General features: G+C 39.4%; 1 protein-coding gene across 1 annotated transcript in view; it reads left to right on the forward strand.

Annotated features, from left to right (window-relative positions):
- LOC121944861 (transmembrane protein 132C) overlaps positions 1 to 26,593 on the forward strand; it is a 178,559-nt gene that overhangs the window by 20,848 nt on the left and 131,118 nt on the right. The window contains exon 2 of the mRNA XM_088077016.1: positions 11,587 to 12,475. Coding sequence (XP_087933142.1) covers positions 11,587 to 12,475 — 889 coding nt within the window. The remainder of the gene's footprint in view (positions 1 to 11,586; positions 12,476 to 26,593) is intronic.

A 26,593-nucleotide genomic window follows, 5' to 3' on the forward strand; every position in this document is an offset into this window, starting at 1 on the left:
CTGCAGCAAATTTTTTGTCTTTCTGTATTCGTATGGATTTAAGAGCTCAAATGTTTAAACACCCAGCAGCTGTTTTTTTTCCTCTTAGCATGACGGTTCACAGACAGTTCGCCTGTAACTGTAACAACACATACCAATTGTGTCTGTTTGACTGGCTGCTAGGACAGACTGATTCTGCAACTCATCAGGAACTCCTCAACAGTTAATTTCCACATTTTTATCAGTCCCTGTACTTTCTGCTGCTTGCTTTGTGCAAATGCACAGAATTTCACAACTCTTCATTTCTTGCTCGAGTTGAAACATTCTAGTTGAAGCAGACAAATCTTTGCCCCAGTTCACACCGCCTGGAGTGACTCTACACCTGCTCTCCATTCACATCTTTCTGTTGACACTGAATACGTTTGTACCGCCTCCAAATTTTGCTCTGCAATTTGCCTGAACGCACCATTCAGTTTCAAATGAAGACATCCATATTAAGTATTTGCAGTCTAATGGCACCGCAAGGTATTATCCAATCAAGGTCAATTATCAGCACAGTTATCGTCTATTCAGCAGCAGTGAACTGAAGGTCTAGTGCCGTGGAGCATAGAATAGAAAGCTTACAAGGGAACTCGGAGAAAAGACCATGGATTCATAAACACTGCGTAGCCAAGTCTCGCAGTGTGGCTGCATTTACAGGGATTCAGCCTTGTCAGGAGAGCTCCAGGCAAAATTTATCATCCTATATGTGAGTGACCTTGGGGAGAGGTTTACCAGTAGATTTGGGGTAGGAGCTGGGTTGGATAAGGAGGCTCTTAAGCATGCAGAGACAGTGTGCTACAGAACTCTTTCATTTACTAGCTGTGTTTTTCACACCTTGCTATAAATAAAGGGATTTGGGGGGAGACTCTTCCCTCTGTACCGACTATATAAACTGATTTAATTAACCTACGGATTTTACGGCTATCATCCCCAGGTTCCTCAGCAAACCCTCTAAAGCCTCACGATTTTGGCTTTAACTAATTCCAGGTAACAAATTGAGAGAGTTTTGTAAGTGGACCATAGTTGAACTCTGAAGTTAATATTTGTTTGAAAAAGTTTGCATTTAAGAGTCTTGACCCTGGGAGGAGAAAAAAAAAACATGTTTTGGCTGGATTCACACCCATTTCCATTATCAGAAGCGGCTGCTTATTATTCCTCACACTCATCAGAGAGGCACAGCGCTTCATTTTCAAGCCGCAAAATCACAGACGGGCGTCGCCGTCCATAATCAATCTGCTTTGCTTGTGTTGAATATTCTCTCAATTTGATTTTCTTTAGTTTCCTGATTTGGCGCAGTGTTAACATGATTTCTTGGTGATAACACTTAAGGAGGGGAACTACGATAGAGTCGAAGAACACTGAATTACAGTAACAGATATGATTTGTTTTCAAGTCATACACTGATTATTATCAATAGTCATGTAATCTTTCGTTATAATCCCATTTGCTGTGTAATTTCTAACCTAGCTCTCATCAGTAGGTGGCCAATAAGTCCTGCTAGGATTTGTATCCACTTGTTCCCTTGTCCTAACAGAGCTCACTCACCGTAAATGTCCCTCTGCACTCACAAAGAGGCTGACTGACTCTGCCCCGCGAATGCCTCTGTATTTAGCCTGATTTACGATATCGTTTTGCAATAAAGGCCAGTGTGAGGGGAAGAGATTCATTAAGGAGCCCAGTTTATGTTTTAGAGAAGTCCGGAGGGACAGAGGGAATACTGATTGGCACACAGATATGTGCTTGTCTCATCCTTCCAAGCCGAGCCAAAAACTCTCAGCACCCTTTCCCCTCCAGCCATGTGCACTGGATGGCTCAAAGGAGGCGTTGTTCTCTGCCCGCAGGATGCCCAGGATGCCCAGGGTACTTGCCGCCCATGTCTGCAGTCTCCTGCTGTGGTGCACAGACATACCAGGCCTCCTCGCAGCACCTGGAGGCCCTCCTCAGCATCCTTTAATGACATCCCTGCTGACCCCCCCAGCCACTAACAGCGGCGCCTGTTTGGGTCCGTCTCTTCCATCCACAGCTTTACCAAATAGGCCAGCGGCACGGCATTGCAGTGTTTACTCTTCGTCGGTCGATACTCTTTAATCCCCGAGATGATGCTTTCTCTCATGAACTCAAAATAGCTCTTCCTCCTCCCCAGTGAAGCCACAGGCCCATTACTCTTTATTAGCTCTTAGCGTCTTAAATGTGGCCATCCATTAGAGGCGAGGCAACAAACATCCCCAGCAGGTCCCTCAGTAGTCTGCCAGCACACATGCACACACACACATACACTAATTTAAACTGACCCTTAATCAAGAGCAATTATTGTGCATTGAATTCAGCTCATCTCCTAGATAGAGAAGAGTCACCTGGGTAGCACATTCTCTCAGAAGGATTCCAAACTTTGTATTGCGACCCTGCCTCCCTCCTCCATGACTCTTACTTATCAGCTGGGCGGACTCCACAGACCTCTATCTGCCTGAATGATTTCTTTTCTATGGAAGCTGGCATGAAGTAATACCATACTGTGTCATGTATTGATTCTTTTTCCAGTCCCTCTTTCTTGAATTTCTTGGTGGCTCAAAAGCATAAATCATCCGCAAATGATCCCTGAAGGAAATATTGTAATTATTATTCTTGACGCATGGTCACAAATTCAATAGCCCTTATTAATTGAACATGGAGAGAAATATGATGTGGGTAATTCAACGGGACGAGAAAGCTTTCCGTCATCCCTCATGTTTAAGACTGTCCTGTTTGGCATTCATGACAAAGCTCACAAGGATTCAGGGTCAGGATGGGGGTCAAAGGGAGTGTAATTGTAAACCTCAACAAACAGCAGCTTTTTTTATATTCTTTTCTGTTTCCTCTTGAGACTACCAATGCTGGGGAAACCCTCTTGCATGTGATCCTCGTGTAAGAGATTAGTACAGATTGAACATTTTAAGAGAATCCAGGTATCTCAGTAAGGAATCCCAATATACCCTCTGCATGTACCACTTAGCCCTTAGCCCTCCATTTTGCTTGTTCACATCTTGGAGTAGGATTTCCTGATTACTGTAGGGATAGAGGGGTGGGGTGAAGTAAGGCTACACGGACCTCCAAACTGAGGTTTTTCAGAGTCACACACCAAATCATGAAAAATCACTGGCAAGATGGTCGCACAAGCAACAAAGGATAAAAAAGATGTTGATAAAAGATTTGAAAAATAATGACAACCATCATGTTGCCTAATTTAATGTTTCAGTGTGATGGTTCTTTTCTTCATAACAAGCATAACCAACAAAAAATTGCCAGAAGGCCTAGTATGTTAATGTCTTGGTAGCTAACTAACTAGCTAGCTAGCTTATGACAGCTGGTTGGCAGCTGTAACAGCCAATCCATGGGGCTGCTCGTGATTGGTTGGATAGGTGTTTTGGCGCAAACTCCCCCTACATCAATATCACCACTGTGCAGAATCTGGCTTTCCGTATCCATGCCGGTAGTGGCCTGGTAATGAAGTCCTGTTTTCTGTTTCAAATCGAGAGCATCCATGCTTTTCTATCTCCAATAGATAAAAGGCATCGCCGTCAATGTCTATTGATGACCTGTCATGGACTTGTAGGATTGTACCATTTCATAGAAGAAGATTTTAACCACTACCCCCTTGTAACTATGTTTCAAGGGGCAAAGGGGCACTTGAAAATGGTAGGGTTAAAAATAAGAAATGGGATTGAAAGACCCACCTTTTTGTTCATTGTTGCTCACCATCTACTTTTGCGACTTCCTATTGAGCTTCCTGTCCTTGTTCCTCATTTCTTGTCTCTCCTGACGTGTGCGTGATGAAGCATGAAGTCAGTCAACCAACCAGCCAGCCACCCGGGCAGCCATTCACTTCTGTGTCCACCCATATTATTACAGCCAGGAGTGGACGGCAGGAACGCAGCCTCTCCTTCCCTGGTGTCCTCTATTGTGTGGCTTTTCATTTACTCAGCTTCTGCGAGTGTGAAGGCTGCTCTTCGCTCCGCCAGTCCTATTTCAGCTCTACATATCCTAGCGTGGAGCCCCAGTAGTGGGATGAGTGAGCCTGTATGAGGTTGGGTATAGGAGGGTAGCTGCTTGGCCAGTTAGCACTCATGTGAGACTTGTCTTTCTCCTCTGCACACCTCTACACAGTCATGTCTGACGGAAAAACCTCTGACTTGGAAACTCGAAAGCTTAAATTGACTGTATGTGCAAGAGTGGCATCAAATATTTTAAAGTGACAACTAATTTAATTCGAACAAACATTTTTGTGAGGCTATTACATGCTGCACGCTTGTATACTAGAACAGTGCTGACAGAGATTGTAAATCCATGTCTTCCATGAGACTTAAAGATTGTGTTCCACTGAGCTGTGTTATGACCAGAACAAAAGTCTTTCCTGTCTTAATTAAGTAATTTCCCTCAAAACCACAAATGTCATTCTCATGGTAGCGCTATAGGAAAGGTCATATGATCTTTAAAGTCATTAAGATCCATCATCAAGGAACTGTGAATGTCTGTACAGGATTTCATGACAATCCATTACAAAAATAATGAGATACTTCAATCTGGGCCAGAGTGGTGGATTGACCGACTGCTAGACTGTCTAAAAATCAAAATAACTACTTATGTGCAGACACACAGTGCTTCATAATGCCTATTCACCAATAGCTTTTGTACGAGGAAAACAGAGACAGAACACAGAAAGGGGGGGGGAACTCTTTTTCTCTTCAAAAAAATGGAAATGAAGAAAGAGCCTCAAACATTAGAATTTATCTGGCTCAGCATAATGCTGCCTATCGTTTTACAATTTAATGCCACACAATAGGAGAATTTAATTATACATGATGTGGATCATAAAATGTATGCTGAAATAGACATTTTTCTCAGTTGAATTATCATTATTTTTCTTTTGTCTTTGCCTTTCTCTGCCAGCTGAAAGTTATGTGTGTCCCTTTGTTGAAGAAATCTGATTTGCAAATTTGGTATCTTTTAACATTCCTTGATAATACAACACCCATTTCAGTGCAGCTGCAGTTAGTGATACATATCTATAGACCTTTTTTTATGGCTGACATTTTGACATGTCAGACTTCCATGATGCCACTGTCTTGATATCCATGGTAACAGTCCATGGGTCCATGGAATGTGGTCTGGATGAGATGTTTTTTTTCCACACCGTACCATGTGCCTCCTTACCCTTACCACTGGTGCCAGCGTGTGTGTTTCTTGATGTTCCAGCGTTGGTTGGCATGTACTTGTGTTATCTAAACATAACCACGTGCAGCATCATCCCACCATGTGCCTTTATGGACATCATGGTAGCTGCATCCTAAAACGTTAACAGCAGACACAGAGGGATGCCCAAAAAAGTAATAAATAGACGCAGGGGTCCTGCAAAGTGGCAAAATGTGACGAGTTGTGACTTAGGACACCATTACTCCACGATATCTTTACATAGCATATAGTTATATATATATATATGTGTGTGTGTGTGTGTGTATCTATGTATATATATATGTATATCTATGTGTATGTATATGAATGCTCTGAATATGATGTAGAGCTCTTTTAACAGATAATTCTGCTGTACTCTATTGTCACAGCAGTAATTCTGCTTATATAATGTCCAATGAAGTTAAGTGAAAGCTGGCATTAGGAGCACTGTGACTAGAGTGAGCCATTTGTAGGGGCCACAGCAGGCAAGGGCCCACACAGATTCCAAAAGAATGATTTTATTAAACAGAAATGCCTTGAGCAATATCCTCTCAGGGAGGTCCAGTTATCTGAGGCACACCCCTGCTGCACAGAAAAACAAAGAACTACTGCAGTTTGAAAAGTAGGTTTGTACTATGTTTTTCAATTTCTCCTCCCCAGAACAAAGGAGGGAACGATTCATCTTGAAATAGCTTTGTATGATTTATTAATTCCAATCCATAACACAGGCTTGCTGATTCTGATTATGTTGGATCTGGGTTTGGAGATTTCCAGGCTGTATTTGTCTGGAGATAGGATTATTTTCCAGTTTATAAATTCAGTGTCAGTTTTCAGGCACTGGTCCTAAACAAGGTTTGCATGCTTATGATGCTGCTCGGTGAACTGGCTCTCATCTGTTTGGGGGCACACACACACACTAAAATACACTGAAAAGATTGTCCTAATTAAACACAAAGCATGGATTAAAGACATTTCCGAGATTGAATTAAAGTTTGAATCACATCTGAGCCAAATCAGCATCAATTTAAACGTCATTTATCATTTATTCTGAGTGTCCATGAGTAATTATCATACATCCTGTGTACTCTACTTCTTGACACAGTAACAGTTTGGTGCAGACATACCAAGATCCTAATTTGTATTGGATTTTCTATTTTCTGTTCCATTTCCTCCTTTCCACTAGAATAGCTGCTCATTTCATGAAGATATGACTGTGCCTTAAGAGTTTGTTTGTACACAAGATGTGCCTCATTGATTTGCTTTAATTCAAATAACTCCTTTGATAGGTACACATGGTGCTTTGACAAAGCCCTGTCTTCCAGAGGATCTTCAACTTGCTTTTGTGTTGCACTTGTAATCGTAAATAGGGAGAACCATATTTATTTTGTCAGCTTTTTTTTTTCGTCTTTGCTGGTATCAAATATTACCAGAGCAGCCTTGCAGAGATTTAACAAACCTTGTAGGATTTCATTATTTTAAACCTTTTGATACTGCACAATGTGAAATCTGGTGGAATGATGGAACCGGTCTAAATCAGTGTCTTAAAGGAAAAGTGTATCAGATTTAGGCGGATTTAGTGGCTTTATTCGGGCGTCTGTGGCTCAAAGGTGAAGCGAATTGTCCTTTAATCGGATGGCGGTTTGATCCCTGGCTCCTCCAGTCAGCATGTTGAAGTATCCTTGGGCAAGATACCGAACCCCAAATTGCTCCTGATGACTGCTCCATCAGTGTGTAAGTGTGTGTGAATGGATGGCACCATGTACAGCAGCCTGTGCCACCAGTGTATGAATGTGTGCGTTAATGGGTGATTTTGACTTGTAGTGTGAAAGTGCTTTGAGTGGTCAAAAAAAGACTAGAAAAGCGCTATACAAGTGCAGGTCCATTTCATGCCAGCTAGGTGAGGACTGCATATGGCAACCACCTGAAACTTAGCCGGAACATAATTCCTTCAGTGGTCCTTGTTCACGAGGTTTTCATTGGTAGCCAAATTATCTGCAGAGGTCTCTTCCTTTCCAACACAAGCAGACCTGTGATTAAAACCAGTAAAAAAATGGAATAAAGCAGTTTCATGTTAGAAATCAATGTTTCCTCAATGTTGTTTGGTATCTCGGATACAGGCCGCTAACACCCAGCACCTGCTAATATGTGATCATCTTATTTCTCTGGGAACTGAATTACGCTCTCTCCGAAACAAATGGAATTAACTTTTGACCTCTGTGGTGAAACGCAAGTCTGCTGATTCACACTATGTGACATGAAAACTCAAACTTAAGATTAAAGTCAATAAATCTTCAAACTGAACACAAAATGACTGAAATGTAAGGTAAATATGAGGTGTAAATGTTTTTAGCAACATTTTCCATAAAAATCAGTTTCCATGGAAAACATAATTTCAGTTGAGTTTTAAATTTTATTTATTTTTTACCGTAAGTAGGCAGAATTCATTTTTATTTCAGTGTTGAAAACTCTCAGGTGTCAAAAACATATCTCACTTCTAGAACTCATAGAGAACTGGGGAGTTTTTAAACCCTTAAAAACACTAAATAATGCATATTTACGTTAAAAAATGTTATTTTTTTCTAACTCTCATGTCGCCAACTGGCTGCTAATTACGGAATGTAAAAACACAAATGGCCCTACCTGGAGCCAGTTTTGGTTTGACCTCTTTGGGCCACTGTGGGAACATGGCGGTGCAGCATGACGATCTCTGTAGACGAGGACCCGCTCCCTATGCAAATATAATCAAATAAATATAATAATATAATCTAATAAACTCATATTTTCAGGGGGTTATAAACTAAAAAAAATACTTATGATATTATATTGCATTTCTGCCAGTATAACCCCCTAAATCCTAGAAACTACATTTAATATGCATTTTCTTAATTATGTATTTGTGTGGAGTAAGCCATATGTGTGCATAATTACTTTGCAGCTTGTGCATATAGGCACACGTGAGCAAATTTAAATTGTTCTGTCGGCTTCAAAACAATAAATCACATCAACACAGAGATTAAAGTGCGCAGTCCTTTGCTTTCACTTTACCTGAGACAGGAGGGCTAAGACATGAGAGTGAGAGTAACATTACTGCCCAGGGACCTGCAGGATGACTTTGTTCTTGACTGTTCTGTCTTGCCAGACTATCAAGCTTTTCATTTGTCAGCAGCGCAATGCCACGTTTACAACAATACCTCTCGCCAACCAACAACACAAGGCTCCTGCTTGTTCAGGAAAAGTACAAATTGCTCTGTGGTGCTCTGCTGCTCAGAAGTCTGTGTTCCCTGTTGTAAACACAAGACCTGGATTGGAGTGTTAACTCTGAAGCAGCTAACTGATGCTGTAAGTAGGACTGATGCTGCCCTTGGGTTAAGGGTTGGAGCCTGCCTGCACCCTTGTATCCCCCAGTGGGACAGCAGGACTGAGGTCAAGAGGGGCAGTATGAATCACAAATCCCCGTCTGATTCGTAAACTGTCGGGACATTGATTTACACGGGTGATCAGAGGAAAGAAATCCTCTGGCAGCTTGCAGGAGGATGGGGGTATGCTGAGGGAGCGTAATCACACAGCAGATTGCTCTTGAGAAGAAGGTCAAAGCCCACTCTTATTGTGATTAAATCTTTTTTTATATGTGGGCTGTGCTGTTCCTCTACCAGTGGGACTATGGGTGGTAACAAAGGAGTCTGTACAGTGAACGTGTTCTTTAACATTGAAGGGGGCAAAACTGCACACATCAGGCATAATTGTAATTATGATATTAAATGATTTGATAAGCAGCCATGCCAGCTGTCTGTACATCTAAACATGACTGATGATATCTCCTCCTTGTGCTGCGTTCTTTACAGAGTTGGTATACAGATACATTCAGAATTTCCTAATATCTCACATTTTGGTCAGAACTGGTAAATCATATTGAGGTCCAATCAGGGTTCAAAAAAGAAATATTTTATTCTAAAATTTTGTTTTAGCTCATCAAAACAAGCAAATATTCTCAATTGTTAAATGTTGCGTAAACACATATGGACAAACAACAACTTTGCCTACCCCCCCCAAATCAAAACAAACTAAAACAAAATTGGCAGTTATGAGTTAGTACCAGACAATGTGTTAAAGTTCCACCAAGGTTGGATTAGCAACTTGGGAAATCGAGCAACTACCCTAGGGCAACAGATCCCCAGGCCCCTTAAAAGTCTAATTTATGTATTTCAGTGGTATTGCAAATTTCTTATGGAATATACATCTCTACAGTACAGTGCTTCAGTATATTACACTTGCCTTGGCTCTGTTTTCATAGATGAGTTAACAAACAAGAAGTATAGCATAACATGGTATTTTCTACTTTCAACCTCATAATGACACATAGCCCACAAAATGAAAACATCCTTATAAAATAGGTCACAGAGCTCACTGTAAGTTTAACAGAGCATCACAACATTGTCAAGTCAAGTCTGTTTTACTAAAATAAAGCCCAATTATCACAATGATAATAAAATGGTCTTTATCAAATAATGATGTCAAACAATAACAAATTCTCATTAAAGTGAAATTACAGCAGCAGAGTTTGCAGCAGTCATTTCCTTAAAGATTTTACATAAGAAAAATACATCTCGCAATGCATGCAGAAAATCAGCTTTTGAAAATAGTAATGTACAGTAAAATGATGTTTTACTGTTCATATAAATGATGTAGTTGAGAGTCTGAATAAACATGATTTGTGTTGCTAAGAGTTGAATTTTCACTGTAATTTCAGTGTTTTGTGTGTGGAAAAACCAATTTAGCATGTCACTATGGCTTTTTGCATTAGACTTTTGTGCACATTTCTTTGGGTCGGGTAGTATTATTGCAGCATAGGAGTAAACTTCGGTAAATATACTAAGTACAGAGGGGTGGGGTTTTAAATGAGGCTCCACAGCATATTTCTACCATGGGACCCCCTAACAGGTTTCAATACCTAATGACATAACAGTTACACTTGTCCAACAGTTGAAACCCCAAATTATTTATTTTATGGTAAAATAGCAGAGAATAAGATGGAATCAGTGAGTCCACAATGTTGAGTTTTTTTTATCCTTACTGATACTGTAATGGAAAAAACTCAGTCATCATTCCAAATGCTTGGGTCTTGTTTTTTTCCTGTTTTGTATAGTACACAAATACTTCACTATACTCTGCTTCTACATTTTCACAATGTCCATTAAAAACAACACATAATGCTTTGAGTGAGTCAGAGTTTGTAATTGGCAAGAAAATATATCTAACATCCCATTATGAACTGGACAGACTGACCTCTCCTCAAAAAACATCTGTATGTCTTGTCTGTACAAGCACTTTATCATTACGACACATATTGGAGTTTATTATAACGACCCATATTGATGTTTATTGTCAGGCCACAGCCTTTCATGCAGGACTAATTATGATGAAAGCAAAGCAGGAAGTCGGGTGATGTAGTATAGAGAGGAACAAAGTCTGCATTGAGAGGAATTAAGGCTGTGTCTGGTAACTCTATATTTGTGAAAATTTGTACAAAATTTAGTGTTCCATGTTTCGGGGATGATTTTAACCCTAACCGTTTTTTTTCCCCTTACGCTAACCATGTGTTTTTGTGCCTAAACCTAAGAAGACTTTAAGCACAACATTGTGCAACCATAACATAGCAAGACAGGAATATTTTGGAGGCCGCTCGCAAGAGTTTCACAAATCTATGGTTACCATCTAGCCACAACCAGGAGTTTGGGTGAATGGGTGGGTCAAACAAACACAGGACTTTTCAGTGAGACATGTTTTTATCCCAAGTAAAATCAAAAGTCAGTGTTGACTTAGTTTAACATAGGTGGGTCAACTATCTTACGTACTTAACTTAAGTCACATATGTAACAAACAACTTTCATGCATAACTTACGTTTTTTTCTGATTGCTTAGGCACTCTTCTTGAAACTTTAGGGTATTTTTGCAAAACTCTACACAGTAACAACAAAATAATGATAATAACCATTGTTCTAAACCTAACCAACCACTTTTGGTGCCTAACTGCGACCATTTCACAACATTGTTTGCAAAAACAACTTTTTTTTAAACTGCGACCATTAGTACATGCACCTGTTGCTGGTATTTTCCAACAATCACATATGCTGTTTTGGGAGTCACTGGCAATAACGTATTCTGTCATTTAGGAATGAACAGGTGCTGGAATGCAGTACTATACTGTGTAGTGACCAGTTGACCCATGATCATTGAACATAAAATGTTTAGTGCCCAGTTTTTTACTGTATCAAATGGCAAAAGCTTCTGGTTTGGCTTAAAGAGTGCCTGTATACATCAAGTGATCTTGTTCTGACTCATCTTCTGTCTCCTGTCTTTTAGTCGCTGACTGTCGAGTCTTAGAGGGATTGCAGAGATATTCCTCCATCCCCACATACCTGCCTGTCAACTACCAGGTGCTCAACGCGGACTTGGCGTTCTTTCTGAAGGAAGCCAACCAGGACTTCATGAGGAACTCTAGCCTGATGTCGCGGACTGAGCCCTTCTTCATATACCAAGCCAGAAGTTTGCCCTCAATGAACACTAGTTACGGACCTCTCTCTGTGGAGCAGCCGGTCCCTTTAGAGCTCCTACAGAGCCCAGGGACGTTTCCTGCCTCTTCTGTTTTCACTTTCAACTGGAAGGTGCAGACCTTTATCATGAATACCAGGATTCACTTGGCCAAGCCCAAAGTCCAGGTGCTGTTTTATGTCGCAGGCAGGGACTGGGACGACTACAGTGCCATCGACAAGCTGCCCTGCGTGCACATGTTTGCTTTCCATGAGACCCAGGAGGTGCGTGGGACTTGCCAGCTGAAGGGGGGACTGGGGTTGTGCGTGGCTGAGCTGGAGCCCTTAGCCAGCTGGTTCAGCCCACCCAGCGTGGTGCCTGGACGCCAGAGGAACCTTGAGATGTCCGAGGGCACACCGGTGGAGCTCTACTACATGCTGCAGTCCACAGAGGCGGGAGAGTGCCACTCAGAGGAGGCCAGGAAGGACAACTTCATCCGCTCGAGCCAGGAGGGGCTGTTTGGTTCCTACACCTCCACACCACTGCGGAGGATTGGTGGTGTGAGGCTCTACCAGAATCCCGCTCCACCACCCCTCGCTGAACACAGGCTGGATAATAACTTTATGGTCATGGTGCCAGCCACACCTATGAGACAGAGGGAAACCGTCTCTGCTTTTATCACTGTGTCAGCCTACTCTCCTGTGGAGATGTTTACTCTCAGGTAAGAAATTTCTTTTTGTTTCATGCAGTGTCTGACTGCAGACTTTCTGTCAGTGTCAGACTGTAGAATCCTGCAGCCCGTGTCTATTGACTCGTGCATTTTCTTTAGTCATTTCAGTCTACCTTTAAGAAATAGGCAGTATTGACACTGAAGTTGTTTTTCTAAAAATATATCCTCACTGAAACATGGCTAAATCTCTTTTTCTTTCTCTTCTTTCTATCATCAAATACTGAGGTTGTGCATCACACACTGGTTACTGGGCTTTATCTTATATTGTGTTTTATTATAACTACGATTTAGTTGTTCTTATTGACCTTTTTTTCCATTTTCTGAAGTCAAACAACTGAATGAGTATGAAATAATGATTTGACTGCAGCATAAATGCCACCTGTTAACCAAGGTAAACAGCAATTCCTGTGCTGCAGCTCTTAGACCGTTGATCAAATCAGTATTGATCGCGGAGTCGTCTGACAACATCAACGTAAACACAGGCTAATGACAACAACTTTACTCTGCGATTGGCTGTATTAGAATTCGAGATGAGTGACGAGAGAGCGAGTTAGAGGAAAGTTGGCTTCTTAACTTTACCTTCACTCAAGACTACATCTGTGATGGCATCTCTCATCCTTTTAGAAAAGCGTCAGTATTCAGACAAATGTGCGGAATGACTTGAGTAACAAGTCAATGAGTAACAAAGGTAAGCTCCTGCACACTGTCGAGGCTGTTAGAAATTTGATTCGATAACATAACGGGACATTCATCACACATTTTAAATAACAAATGACAACACGTTTTCACCAATGACTGATATAAGTAGATGGAGTCCATGGCAGCTCTCCAAAAGAGAGGCCAAATCATCTTGATCGCCCCCTGGTGGCTGGCTGCAGTAGGGGTCATAAACATCCCCCCTCCATGTTAGTAGGGGTGCACATGTCAAATAAATTTGTTTCAAAGATGGTTTCTGCCATTTTAGGCAGTTCTTATTACCCTGATATATGTTAAAACATTTTATGACGAGTTTGGTTTAATTAGTTACATGACACCATAAATAAGGGGGTGTGGCTCAGTGTGTCAGTCGGTGTGCGCGCAGTCAAAGGTGTGGCTCAGTATTGGGTCAGATGGGTGTATGGGCATGAACTCAATTCCGCAGCTCCACTTATTGATTGCTACTGCGCAGACTTTGGTTTCAAAAGCTAAAGATGGTGAAGACCCTAGCCAAGATATTTTGGCTTCATTTTTGTAAAGTGGGAGGAAATAGTGACACTTCGTCCATCTTTATACACGATCAATGGTCTGCACTTACAGACTCATAAAGCACACCAACACATCCTAGGAGCAAGCAATGAACCGTCTATAGCTAAAAAAATAATACGAGAAGCATCATTAGCATAGTCCCGTGATTGGGCGTGGCCTCCACTCCTCCAGCAGACACGCCCCCAGCGTTTCAGATCAGAGAAAACTGCATTTTTTCATGATTTTGAGACCTTCACATACTTGGCAATTTTTTTGGGTCATTCAAATTTTGACAGGTGTTTAATAACACATCTTTCTGTGATGTGACAAACTCATTTTAATTATCACTTAACAGGAAATTAATTTTTTTTTTTTTTGGGAGATTTGTTTAAGCCGTGATTTCAATTAAAGCGCAAAAGTCAAGAAAGGAAATATTCTGAACTCTACTTTCATATTGAACATTTCACTTCTGAAAACATGTAAAACACCTTGCTTCAAGTTCGACAGGAACAAAATAAAACTCACTTAAACTGTCTCGATTAGTTACAGTAATTTACTTTTCCAGGCCAAAAAATTATTTGGCACGTTACTTGTTCTTAAACTTAAAACACATGAGATAATATGTTTGTTAGTGAGCAGTTATCATACTGTGTGACGAAAGTGAACAGAATACTGGACTTGCAATATATCTCGCAGTACAGTATAGTTTTTATGGGTTTAGTGAATGAACAATTTGAGCTAATTTCATAATAACCTGATTCTAAAGTTAATTTGTTGCTTTTTCATATCTTATCACCTTAAACATTATAATCTCAGCCAGGTTGCCCAGCCTTTCTTCCACAGTGAAATAGCAAAAGAGGAGGGTTATCTCTTGGAAATAGCTTGATTCAGTGAAGCTGTTGATAGGTACTAATTACAGTGAACAGATGAGACAAAATGATTTAGATAATTAACACGCAATGCAAATGAGGATGTCATTAATTAAAATGCATGTCCATTAGTGTAATGACTGAAGCCGATCTTAATCACACTGGTTCAGAACATTTATAAACCTTCCGAGAAGCTGCAACGCGAGGTCAAGCCAGTTTGTCGACCTGCACGCAAAGAAAACAAGCAGTATGCTGAATAGCAGTATTTTCTGCCAGGCAAGGTGAAAAGGCACAGAGGCATCTTTAAAATGAAACATATTAATTTTTATATAAAGCTGTTCCACTCTTATTTTCCTTTTCCAGTTGTTTACTAATGAAGATCATTTTCCCAGCAAACAAAAAAAGATGCACAAATTCTGCTTAAGGCTCAAAATTGGAGCTATGGTAAACAAGTCCACAATAGCTGTGAAGTTTTAACAAGCCAAACAAATTCTCCAGACTTTTGTCCTTCCTGTGCTTCATTTAATTACCGAATAGTTGTCCCGAAGTGATAAGGCAAAGGGAACTTTTTTTCTTTTTCTAAATTGAGAAACTCTTTTCATCAGTCAAATGAACAGGCCAGGCTGGCCACAGAGGCAATGCCTGTGGTGTTTTTATTATTTGGCAGCGTAGCGCATGGCGGGCACAGGTTGGCCATCTGAGAGCGGCAGATATGGAAAGGCCTCTGTGTGGTCCTAGGTGATAAGGCTGTCCTCATACATGCATTTGTTAGGACGCTTAATCACCAGAGCGGGAAGACTTTGATCTCTATATTCACAACATCATTATCATCTGTGTACGACACAATTCTGTGTTAGCCATTGTTGGCTGTGGAGCCCTGAATGCAGCATGAGCTTATGATCCTGTGAAATCTGTCAAACAGACCTTCTGCCACTTTAGTTTTAAATGTTTATTAGATTCCCCGCTTTTGTACATTTAATAGCAAAACCCAAGCCCTTTGTATTCTAGTTTTATACCTCATTCAGCTCGTGTACACAAGATATCTTTATTAAAATGCTCACTTTCTTTCTGCACATGGGTGAAAAAGAGTATATTTAAAATAAAATTAAAATGGCCACTGGGCCCTTCAGTACCTCCTTCCTCTTCTCCAATTCAGTTTTCACCTCTGTCTCATCCATTATGCTGAAAGGCTCATGCTGTGATAGATGTTATGCAATGAAAAGCTAATTTCACATATTTTAATAGCCAATCATCCGGCCAATTTATTGCTTTGTGGATGCCCAGCATGGTATGCCTTGCTGGGGCATTTCTGTCTTGACATGCTACTTTTAATTTGATGGGCTCTGATATGATTTGACCTCCTCTGCGTTAATAGGCTGTGTCACTCAGAAATGTAAAAGTTGTACTTTTTTTTTTTTTTGCTGTAGTTGACTTTGCTCATATTTAGTGGGATTTTGGTGCTGTTTTTAGTCACACTCATGAGTCGTCCTGACATGTGGGTACATGTCTATGTCCTGTTCCCTCTCCATTTGATGAGCCAGCTTCTGCACCAGAAAAATAACATGATTTTCATTTAGACGAGGCTGACTGAATATATTTAAAGACTATTTTGTCTGTTGTTTATAACATTTATTTTTCCATTTGATAAAATGCATAACCATCATTTGAAGGGCACCTGTGCCAAGGTGAAGAGATTCATTTTATACCAATGTTCAAAAATAGGTCCCTGATAGAATAAGGTACTTTAGGAGAGCGCATGATTACAGTGTTCACCAAATGCTCATAAGAGGATCTTATTTTATTCTGATGATACAAGCTACCTCTCATTTAACTAAGACTGTGCTGAATTTCACATTTGGGTTGAATTCCTCTCACAGTTTGTAAAGCACTCCAATATTTATTTTTTTATCCATGTTCACAAATTTAAATAAAAGTGTCAAATATTGTAACTGTATAAGTGGCTCAGGTTCAGTGAGTCAAATTCTGGTTTAAAAAATTAGAAGAGCTGTATACGATTCAGAGCATATCAGTGATTCAGGCTCTCAGCATGGAGGTCGCTGACCCGGCAGCTAGCAGCTAGTGGTGCTGACATTGCAAACAGTGCTAACAAGGACAACGTTCTTACAGACCAAACAGCGTTAATGTCTGTGGGGACTGGAGAGTTTGCAAATCCCACTCTTTTGTCTCAAAGTCTTGGACTTTTGCATTTTACCACTCTATTCACTGGAAACAAACAAGCAAAACCCCCAAAACTTCTTATGTTGGAGTCAGCAATACCATTTCCCTGAAAATAATAATAATAAAACAAAAATAGCCCCTGAATTTTAAATATAATTAGTGGGAGACAGGTTTGACATCAGCTAAACAATTTCCTAGGGAGAACTGTGTACTGTACAGTGACAGGAGTTATAATCTATTTAAAAAACAACTTTACATCAAAATGTTTTACGACATTTTCAGCAAGTCTACACATCTTACAGTTATTTCACTTCCAGGTGATATAAATCTAAAGGAGATTTAGTGAATATACAGGGAGTTCTAATATGTAACATCTTATGCTGGTTTTAAAAAGTCTTGTCAATGTCAAAGGACATCATCAATATATAAATTACTGTGAACAAAGCTGGATTAGACAAGATTAAGTCTTTGGCAGCAGTATATTCCTTTGCTGTATTCCTTCTTTGATAATTCCCTTCTTCACTGTGGGGGAAAAGAAACCGTATCACATCACAGACTACTGTGGAGCTGTTTTATCCTGAGCAGGAGTTACTCCCTGTAATGTCTTCAAAAAAATGGAGACATTTCTGCACACCAGCAGATTCTGCTGTGTTGCAGGGGAGTCGATTGAAGGAAAGGACATCGAAAAGGCACTTAGGCCTGTGAGGCCATTAAATTTAATATGCAAGTTATGTATAAGTTGGGCTCATTATCATAATATGTTTTCTGGTATCACTGCACAAGCAATTAAGATTGTTATATGTCATTGATAATTCATTATTATCTCTCAGTATTAGATGGTTCATATGCAAATCAAATGCAATGAAGGAAATTAATTTAAAGGATATTTTCCTCCTGCAGTCTCCGGTGGTATAAAGGAAAAAACCCAGAGCACAAAAGGAAATTGCTCTATTTTCTGTCTTGGTGCAGTGCTGCCATACAGCACAAGTCACTGTACTGTGAGGGTCATTACACGTGCATTGTCCTCCCTGGCTGGGCTCAGCCATTATTTTAACAAAAGATTAGTCGATTTAAGTAACAAAACAATTTATGAGAACAGACGTTTTTCCTAGCATACTGTAGTTCTCACTTGTTAGTATATAACAGACAAAAAGCTCACAACCTACTGTAGAGAAGTAGAGGACCACTCACACACCACTAGTGAATGCTGTTCTCATGGACCAGAAATTCTATATAACCTATATAATGTTGAGCCAGTAATATGTGTATAACCCACAGAATGGGAGGCTGCAATCACGTGATCAATGTGCTGATGGGACCGCAGAAGAATGTAGTATAAAGAGCAAAAGTCCACATAACGAGTCAGGTTGGGCTGGTGGATGGGTCAAACAGACGCCCGAGATCCTGTGACAGGACAGCAACAAAAATCCTTTATTGTGCCGCAGACATAATGCCGCTCCAGTGTGTGATTTTAAATTGTGTGCTGGCGATACGAGGCGAAAGAGGTGTGAAGGGCAGTGGTGAAAGAAGCATGTAGTTCCTGTGCTCAAGTAAAAGTACTAGTACCACACTGTGAAACTACTGCTACAAGAAAAAGTCCTGCATTGATTATGTTAGATGAGTAATCAGAAAAATCTTAAAGTATTAAAAGTAAAACCAAACCAGTAAAACCCCACCCCAAAAAACTCAAAATTATTCCAATAAAAAAAAGAAAAAGACTTAAAAACATATCAAAATAGTTTGTTATTAATTTTCTGTCAACTGGCTAATTTAGTAATCACCTAGTCGTTTTAGCTGTGCCTGTGTAAACTTTTTGGTAATGTGGCATATTTTACATATAACTCTTCTCATGTTTTTATGCAAAAAATCTTAATTTGTGAAGTAATTATATACTAAATTGTTCATATAAATGTAGTGGAGTGAAAAATATTTCCCTCCGAGATGTAGTGGAGTAAAAGAATAAATTGGCATGGAAAGAAAATACTCAAATGAAGTTTAATTACCTCAAATTTGTATTTAAGTACAGTTCTTGAGCAATTGTACTTAGTCACATTCCTTCACTGGTAAGGGGCGTGATGTGTAACACAACAGCGTCGGCCTCTAGTGTGCTTTCTAAACCATAGCAAAGGCATAAGCGTAAGGAGCTCCCAGACCTCTTTGTCTTAGCAGGTTGTCAGGTACTGTATAAAAATTATTAGAGTAAGGGGGGTAGCTGAAGTTTATGTTTTGCATTTTAAAAGAAAGTTATTTTGTTTTGCAGTAGATGCAGCAGAACCAGAGATATTGTCTTTTTGCTCTATGCATTTTCTTCCCTCTTGTCAAACCTGGTGCTTACATTACCCACAATGCAATGTGATTGCTTGAAGACTCAAGATCAGCATTTTGGTTGTCATGATCTTGTTTTTTTTTTTGAGCCAGAAGTGAAAATCTTTGGACAAAGGGGTGAAGTTGTGGAGGAGCGAGGGCTGGATCTGATTCATAGACTGTTGCCATGCAGATAGCCTGTCACTCAAAGTGGCCCCAACCTTAAATATGCGTAACTTTAAGCTTTGATCAGACGCAAATGGCTAAGTTATGTAAACATTCCCCAGTACAGTTGTCATGAATGTTGAAATTAGCTTTAGAGACCAAAACCATTTTTGTACCAGTAAATATGTATAAGTCTGCTGCAAAGTTGAGCATTTTAACATGAGGCTCTATGGGGATTGACTCATTTTTGGAGCCAGCCTCAAGTGGCCATCAGAGGAACTGTAATTTCTGGCACTTCCACATTGTCTTTATTTTGCAGCCTCTTGCTCCAGGCCCCCAGATATTTTTTCAAACTTTCAGTCTTTAGCTCCAGCTGATGTTGACTTATGTGTTTAAGGCAGTTTATCAGATTTAGTGCAGCTCTCTCTGGAGACACAGAAGGTTTCATTCAACATTTTAACATATGCAGTACTCTAGACCTGTAAATAAACTGATGTGTAAAAATTAGTGAGGTTCCCCTTAAAATTTTCTTTTAATCCTCTCCATGACTCAGACAAAATTGCAATACTAATCCTCTGAATATCTCAAAATAATACAACTCGTTTCATCATCATTAATAAAAAAAAAGAGGCAAAGCATTTTTAAGATGAAGTATCCCACTTCGGTTAATACATTCAACATTTGTCACTTGTTCTAGCCAATCTGAATGAAGATATACTTACAAATAAATGTTTTTTACTGCCACTCAATGAGTGAACTGTGCACAAATGGTAGCTGCATGATCACTGCATTATTCTCACTTTACCCTGACCAAATTATAAAAATAAACATGATTGAGATCACACAGTATTGTTGTTTACAATGTATAAGGTCAGTCTGTCAGCCAGTCTATAATATTAAAACCTATTGGACTGTAAATGGCCACAGTCATCACAATTCCTCTCACTTCACTGATTGGAACAAGTTCACAATGATGCTGAATTGCATTAAATATATCTGTGGCACCCCAGTGTAGTTCTGCTCTCTGTTATGATGCAGACTAAAGTTTAGGGATGAGTGTGTATTGGTTAGTGATAAATGAATTCTTTTAACTGATAAATGTAAAGGTCTTCCTGCAATGCGTTTCTCAAAACTGCCATAAATCTCACAAGGACAGCTGAAATAAAACATTCATCTGGGGTGAGAAAAAAGATAAAAGGCCCGCTGGCGCTCTCCTGAAAAAGTCAAATATTCTTCTCCTCAGCCAAAAGAAAATGTAAAATATCATCCCTCTTCTGCATCTTCAACAGACTCTTGTGCAATCAACAAATTAAATTTGTCTAAACTGATATGAAGTGCTTCGAGAGTGCATGCAAGTGACCTTACATTCAGATCTTACAAGTGTCTCTAAAAAGATTCTTTGTTTGATCTTGCTGCCTTGGGCGTCATTTTCCTTTCCCCGTAAAAGGCACAGAAATGGTAAAGATTGGAATAAAATTGGTTGCAATGACTCAAAATTCAGTATTGTCATCAGTGCAGAGATAATAACAGTTATTGCTGTCGTACTTTCATCTACGTTTTGTATGCGTGCGTTTGTAAAACATTGTGGAAGCCGAATATGCTTGTATGTATTTGCTTGTGTGTGTGATGCAAATGTATGGCAGGTGTGTTGTGGGTACATGGCTATTTGTGTGTGTTTCTGCTGACGTGTTTGCCAACCAGATACACACTGCTGGTCGTCTGCATGCAGTTTTTTTTAATCGTTTGTCTCCCTTGGAGAACACTCCACCAAACATTTGTTTGCAAACAGATTTCAATAAAACTGTCAGCCTTTTGCAATCACATTGTGTATGCATGTGTGTTTGTGCATGTGTCTGTGTGTGTACAGAAGTGTTTGTGCACGTGTTTGTGTGTGTACAGAAGTGTTTGTGCACGTGTTTGTGTGTGTACAGAGGTGTTTGTGCATGTATGCTGACACGTCTGAGTGCCATGCCATGCACGCACTGTGAATACTAAAAGTACTGTATGAGCGACTGTGATAGAATCAATTTGCCTCGTCTTTACAAGGCAGTGCATCAGTGAACAAATTATCTGCCATTACGCTTCATTATGTGTGCTGATGGACAACAGTGACTAATATATGCTAGAAGAGATTGCCTAAAATATCTGCACGGACAGGATAGAATAGAATTGAATAAACTAATTTTACTTGAAAGTGTCAAAACCCCTCTTATCTGGGTTACAAATCCTCAAGTATATGTTATATACACAGTAAATATATACATTTCAACTACCTACCCTATTGCACATATAACAATAACATTTTTACATTTAAAATATTTTTTTTGCGTACTGTTTTTGAGAGCATTAGCCCAGCTCATGGTGATTTTATTACTGATTGATGGATAGGTTTACATTTTTGAAGGCTATCTTAATTCAGTAGTCACATGCCATATGACTTTTATGTACTCATGCCCTCTCTCCACACTGGCCGTGATGTGATTCTTTGCAGATGACGACACTGTAATACATGGTGGACAAAATCCACAGCCCTCGTGTGCAAATATGCATTCTAAAGTTCAGCCAGAGCTAATATGAGGCTTTAACAGTCTGAATTATCCAAATCTAGTGGGTATCTTCCAAAGTTCACACTCTTCTTAGTGTGAGATTTCCTCTTTGTGTTCCCCCAGACTAGCTGCTTTCTTGCTGAGATGAGGGATACATTCTGGTAGTCACATTTAGGTTTGTAGCCGGGGCTCAAAATCAGTAATAAACTTATGTACAAGCTATTGCCAGGATGAAGATACCTGGATATTTAATTTGTCTTATCTAAAGCCACATATTTGCATTATAAAGATTCAAAAATGCATTTTGTGCACAGAACAAGGAATATGAAAGTGTTTTAAAAGAGATCAGATTGGAGAGCATGGATGCTTACAGAAACCTTCACCTCTTTCAATGAACATGCAGCACATGAGTACTGTATTGAGATGGACTTGAAAAATTCCAGACATTTCCTTTTCACGTTCAAAACCTGAGAAAATAGTGAAGAAAATGGTTATCTGACGTACATTTAAAGCAGAGAAAAGTCTGATACAAAACAGACAGAACAGAGAACACAACAGAGAAAAGCAGCAAATCAAAGAAAAGCTCAAACTAAAGAATATACACTAAATTAACTATGAAATATAAAATATATATTAAATATATTTTATATAAAAATATAAAATATGAGGTAAATGAAATAGTTGCAGATTCATTTTCTGTCAAAAATTCAGCAACTTGTAATTGATTAATCAACAAATTGCTTCCTGTAAAACCCCAGACTGCCCCCCCCCCCTCCCCCACCTTGTTTTTTTTATTGTTCTAGCAGTGTGTTAATTTACACAATAAACAGAATCAGTCCTCTAAATCTACATGCAAGTGAAGTCAGCTGTAAGGACTTGTGTCCACATTGTGTTTTTCTTCAGCAGGAGTGTGGTGGTAGGGCACTGGGGAGTGCTTCATTCTTGTGCTTCATAAAATATACGCTCCCAGCGCTTTGTCTAGGTGGTTGCATGCGGCTGCATATGCTCTTTCCTCATTGGGAATGATTGAAAAAAGACATCAGTGCTCAGAAAAAAAAAAACAACGGTATGAGGACACAGGCCCTGCGGGTGAAACAACTAATGTGATCCTTTACCTAAATAAGAGTCCAAACTGCGAAAATATTCCACTACAAGTAAAAGTCCGGCATTCAAAACTCATTTAACTAGAGGTATTCAATTATAATTAAAAGCATCAGAAATAACAGTACTCATTGTGCAGAAAATGTTTCCTGTCAGTGTTTTATCATGTGTTTGAATTTCAGTGTAATATTACTACTGCATTCATGTATATGTTGCATTTTACCACTGTAGGTTAAAAGTTAAAATATTTGTATGCCCTTGTGCTGGGAATAGTTGAGGCTGGATATCTCAAGAACACCTTGAGGGAATTTTTTCAAATTTGGCACAAACGTCCACTTTGAGTCAAGGATTACTTATTGGTGGTCATAGATGAAAGGTTCACTTTGCTGTGACCTTGCGTCCGTCTCATTCTCATGAAGACAATATCTCAAGACCACCTTGAAGGAATTTCTTCAAATTTGGCACGAACGTCTACTTGGAGAATGAATTGGTTAGAATGTGGTGGTCGAAGTTCAAAAGTGAAGGTCACGTAACATCTTTTTGGTTATAACTCAAGAATTCTTATGCTAAGTAGGACTGATTTCAGTGACTATTAGGATTTCACACAGATGTCTAATATGCTAAAACACATGTTACAGTCTTGCCATCCTGTGAGAAACATGCATCCCCAAAAGTCAACCCTTCATTAAAAATAACGGTCCTGTTTTCTGCTTTGTGACGCATTTTCCAGCTGAGCTAGATTTAAATAGTTGATCTTGAGAGCTTGAATTTTCTCAACTCATTATGGAACACTTAAACCTTCACTTTATCGGAAACATGTAATCTGAAAAGTAACTAAAGCTTTCGGCCAACTGTAGTAAAGTTGAAAATAAAATATTTGCCTCTGAGATGTAGCAGAGTAGAAATAAAATACAACCTTTAATTTGTTCTTAGGCACAACAGTTGAGTATAAGTATTTATATCACTGGCTGTAAGCATATTGTTTCAGCTCCAAGCTTAAAGCTGTGGACCACTAATGTCTTGAGACAAAGGTCCTAATAGAACTAATACTTCACAGAAATAAACGAATAACTACTTAGGCTGAAAAATGGACAGCAACATAAATGGAAGCTGGCTAAAGTATAAGACCACAACACACAGATCACCTCAGTGGTCACACACTCATATCCGATTCATTATAGTGCAATCTCATTTGAAAGCCATCATCGCCGGCTATAAACAGGCACTGAATCAGCAGCCACTGGGGTGCTTCTGCAGGGATAGAATATGTGATGAAAGACTAAGAAAACGCCTTGTCATTTATTGGCAGGCATTGAAGCCATAAGCCATTTTCCTAAAACAGCTCCTTCATTTGAAAGTGGGAGAAAGAAGCACTCCGGGGACCAGATATAGATGATTAAGACTAAACGTATCTGAGAGAGAGAGCTGCTTCAAACGTGCATTAAATAAATCTTGTCAGATGTCTCCTAGTCATTATGAATAATTTCTTTGTAGTTTGTTTATCTTTAGTCTGTGAGAGGTTGCAGTGTGATTTGGCAACCTGCAGCAGATTGCTTGTGCATTTCCAAAAACAAACTGTCTCCTTTCCTGTGAAAGTGGCTAATAGTGTCAACAGCAGAGACTTTCCAGAGCCCCCTCGGATGCAACAATACACATCCCTTCAAAAGAAAAAACAACGCACAGCCCTGTGAATGTTTAATTTTGTTTTTTCATGTAGTGATTCTCCTCACGTTTTCATTAAGGCAGCACGACGGGTGCCACAAGGTGTCAAACATCGACGTCTCTTATGCTGAGCTAGCCGATTTGAATTTGTCCCATTATGTTTGTTACATTTTTATTAGCTGCTCGAGTGTGTGGCCTTGCCAGCGGCCGAGTGAGGTCCTGTTAACAAACACTGCTGCCAAGATCCGGGTGCACACAGGGGTGGCGGTGCTGTAATAGAGCAGAGCAGAGTGGTGCATAGCTCCCACATCCAGCCCCCCCCATGGCTCCCACACAGCTCAGTGGGGGGTCCTATCATCTGCCTCGGCTCCTTCCAGTCACTCTCTTCGTGGAAATAATGTATTGCACACCCAGGAATAGCATTCATATATAATTAGAGACCAACACAGATACTCTGTTGGCTTACTTATAACCTATGAGAGTGCTTTCTTTTTGCAACTCGATGCCCACATTCAGAACGTATAGTGTGGCGTTATATTTGTGTCTCAGTTCTCAGAATAAGAATATTACAGAGCCAATGTATCACAATAAAACTTGTTTAGCAGGAGAGGCATCAAAAACAATGCAGAGCAAAGAAATAGGTCACAATATGAACACAGTAAATACGTTAGTTTTTTTCAAGTAATTCTGTATCATATCTTAAAACCATGAACCTCTCAGCATGCTCCCCTCAGAAACATCCTCTCTGCTGCCTGTATGCAACAATTAATGTGTGCATGCTGGAGTGGGTCTCCGAGTGGGAGTTGCCATTGATGTCTGATACTGTCGTGGGTGCTGTGGACAAATCTACTGCAACCACATGGGACCAGCTCTGTAGAAGAAAGGAGGGAGAGCGATACTCGATGTGTCTTTGTGAAATCTCTGTCTGTAGTTGTAGTTCGTGTTTCTATATACGTCCCTAATGTAAAGATGTAGAGCTCACCAAACTAACTGAGCAGACTGAGGGAAACATCAAGGTTAATGTTTCATTACAATAACATCGTAATTTTAAGACTGTCAAACAATGAATTTTTAAAATTGAGATTAATTGCAGAATTTCAATAATTAATTGCAGTTAATCACTTTTTTTAATTGCACTTTCTCAATTCCATTAATTTGCATTTGAAAGCAAGCCATATTGACAAGATAAAGCAATTCTTACCAGATCTGGTGTCTTGATTTGATCAAATGACAGCAAAAATCAGAATAGGACTATCATAAAGTGGGCATGTCTGTAAAGGGGAGACTCATGGGTACCCAGAAAACCCATTTTCATTCAGACATCTGGAGGCCAGAGGTCAAGGGACACCTGTGGATTTGTCTTGCTTTTTTTTTTATCAGCAAAATTTAGCCCAACTTTAGAGCTTTATTCTACTCCCCTTACTGAGAAATGAGACATGACATGATTGGTAGCATGTAATGACTGGAAATGTCAGCCCATGATTCACAAGTTTTAAAAACATAATGATCATATAATGACCTCAGTCACATCACGATAAATGTGTCAATGCTGACAGCCCTACCTTTTTAGTGTCAGTTCTTGTGGTGCACAAATAAACATCCAAAGTAGGAAAAAATATTTGTTCTTCAGTCCTGACCATGCAAAAGGGCAATTTGATCACAGTACACTAATGTAATAATTTGATTTGAGCATATAAAATCCATGCTCAATAAATTTATTTGCATGTTGTTTTTTGTTACCCACATAAATGCACAGTAGGCTAATAACCTCTTACTCTGTAACAATTACTTGCCCCCTCTTCTTGTTGAGTTTGTATTTTTAATTTCTCTACAAAAAGTAATAAATAATAAAGTAAAACATAGACAGCACTACCACAATGGGAGACTAAATATATATATATATATATATATATATATATATATATATATATATATATATATATATATATATATATATTCAAAAAACACCAATAACTAGCAATAAAAAAACTAAAAACTAAAATGTCAGTTCAAGGGTTCTGTATTATACAATTAGTGCAAAAAAATAAATACTGAATGGA

This window comes from Plectropomus leopardus, chromosome 4 (genome assembly GCF_026936395.1).
Source record: "Plectropomus leopardus strain MGB_pleo_1.0 chromosome 4, ASM2693639v1, whole genome shotgun sequence".
NCBI lineage: Eukaryota > Metazoa > Chordata > Actinopteri > Perciformes > Serranidae > Plectropomus > Plectropomus leopardus.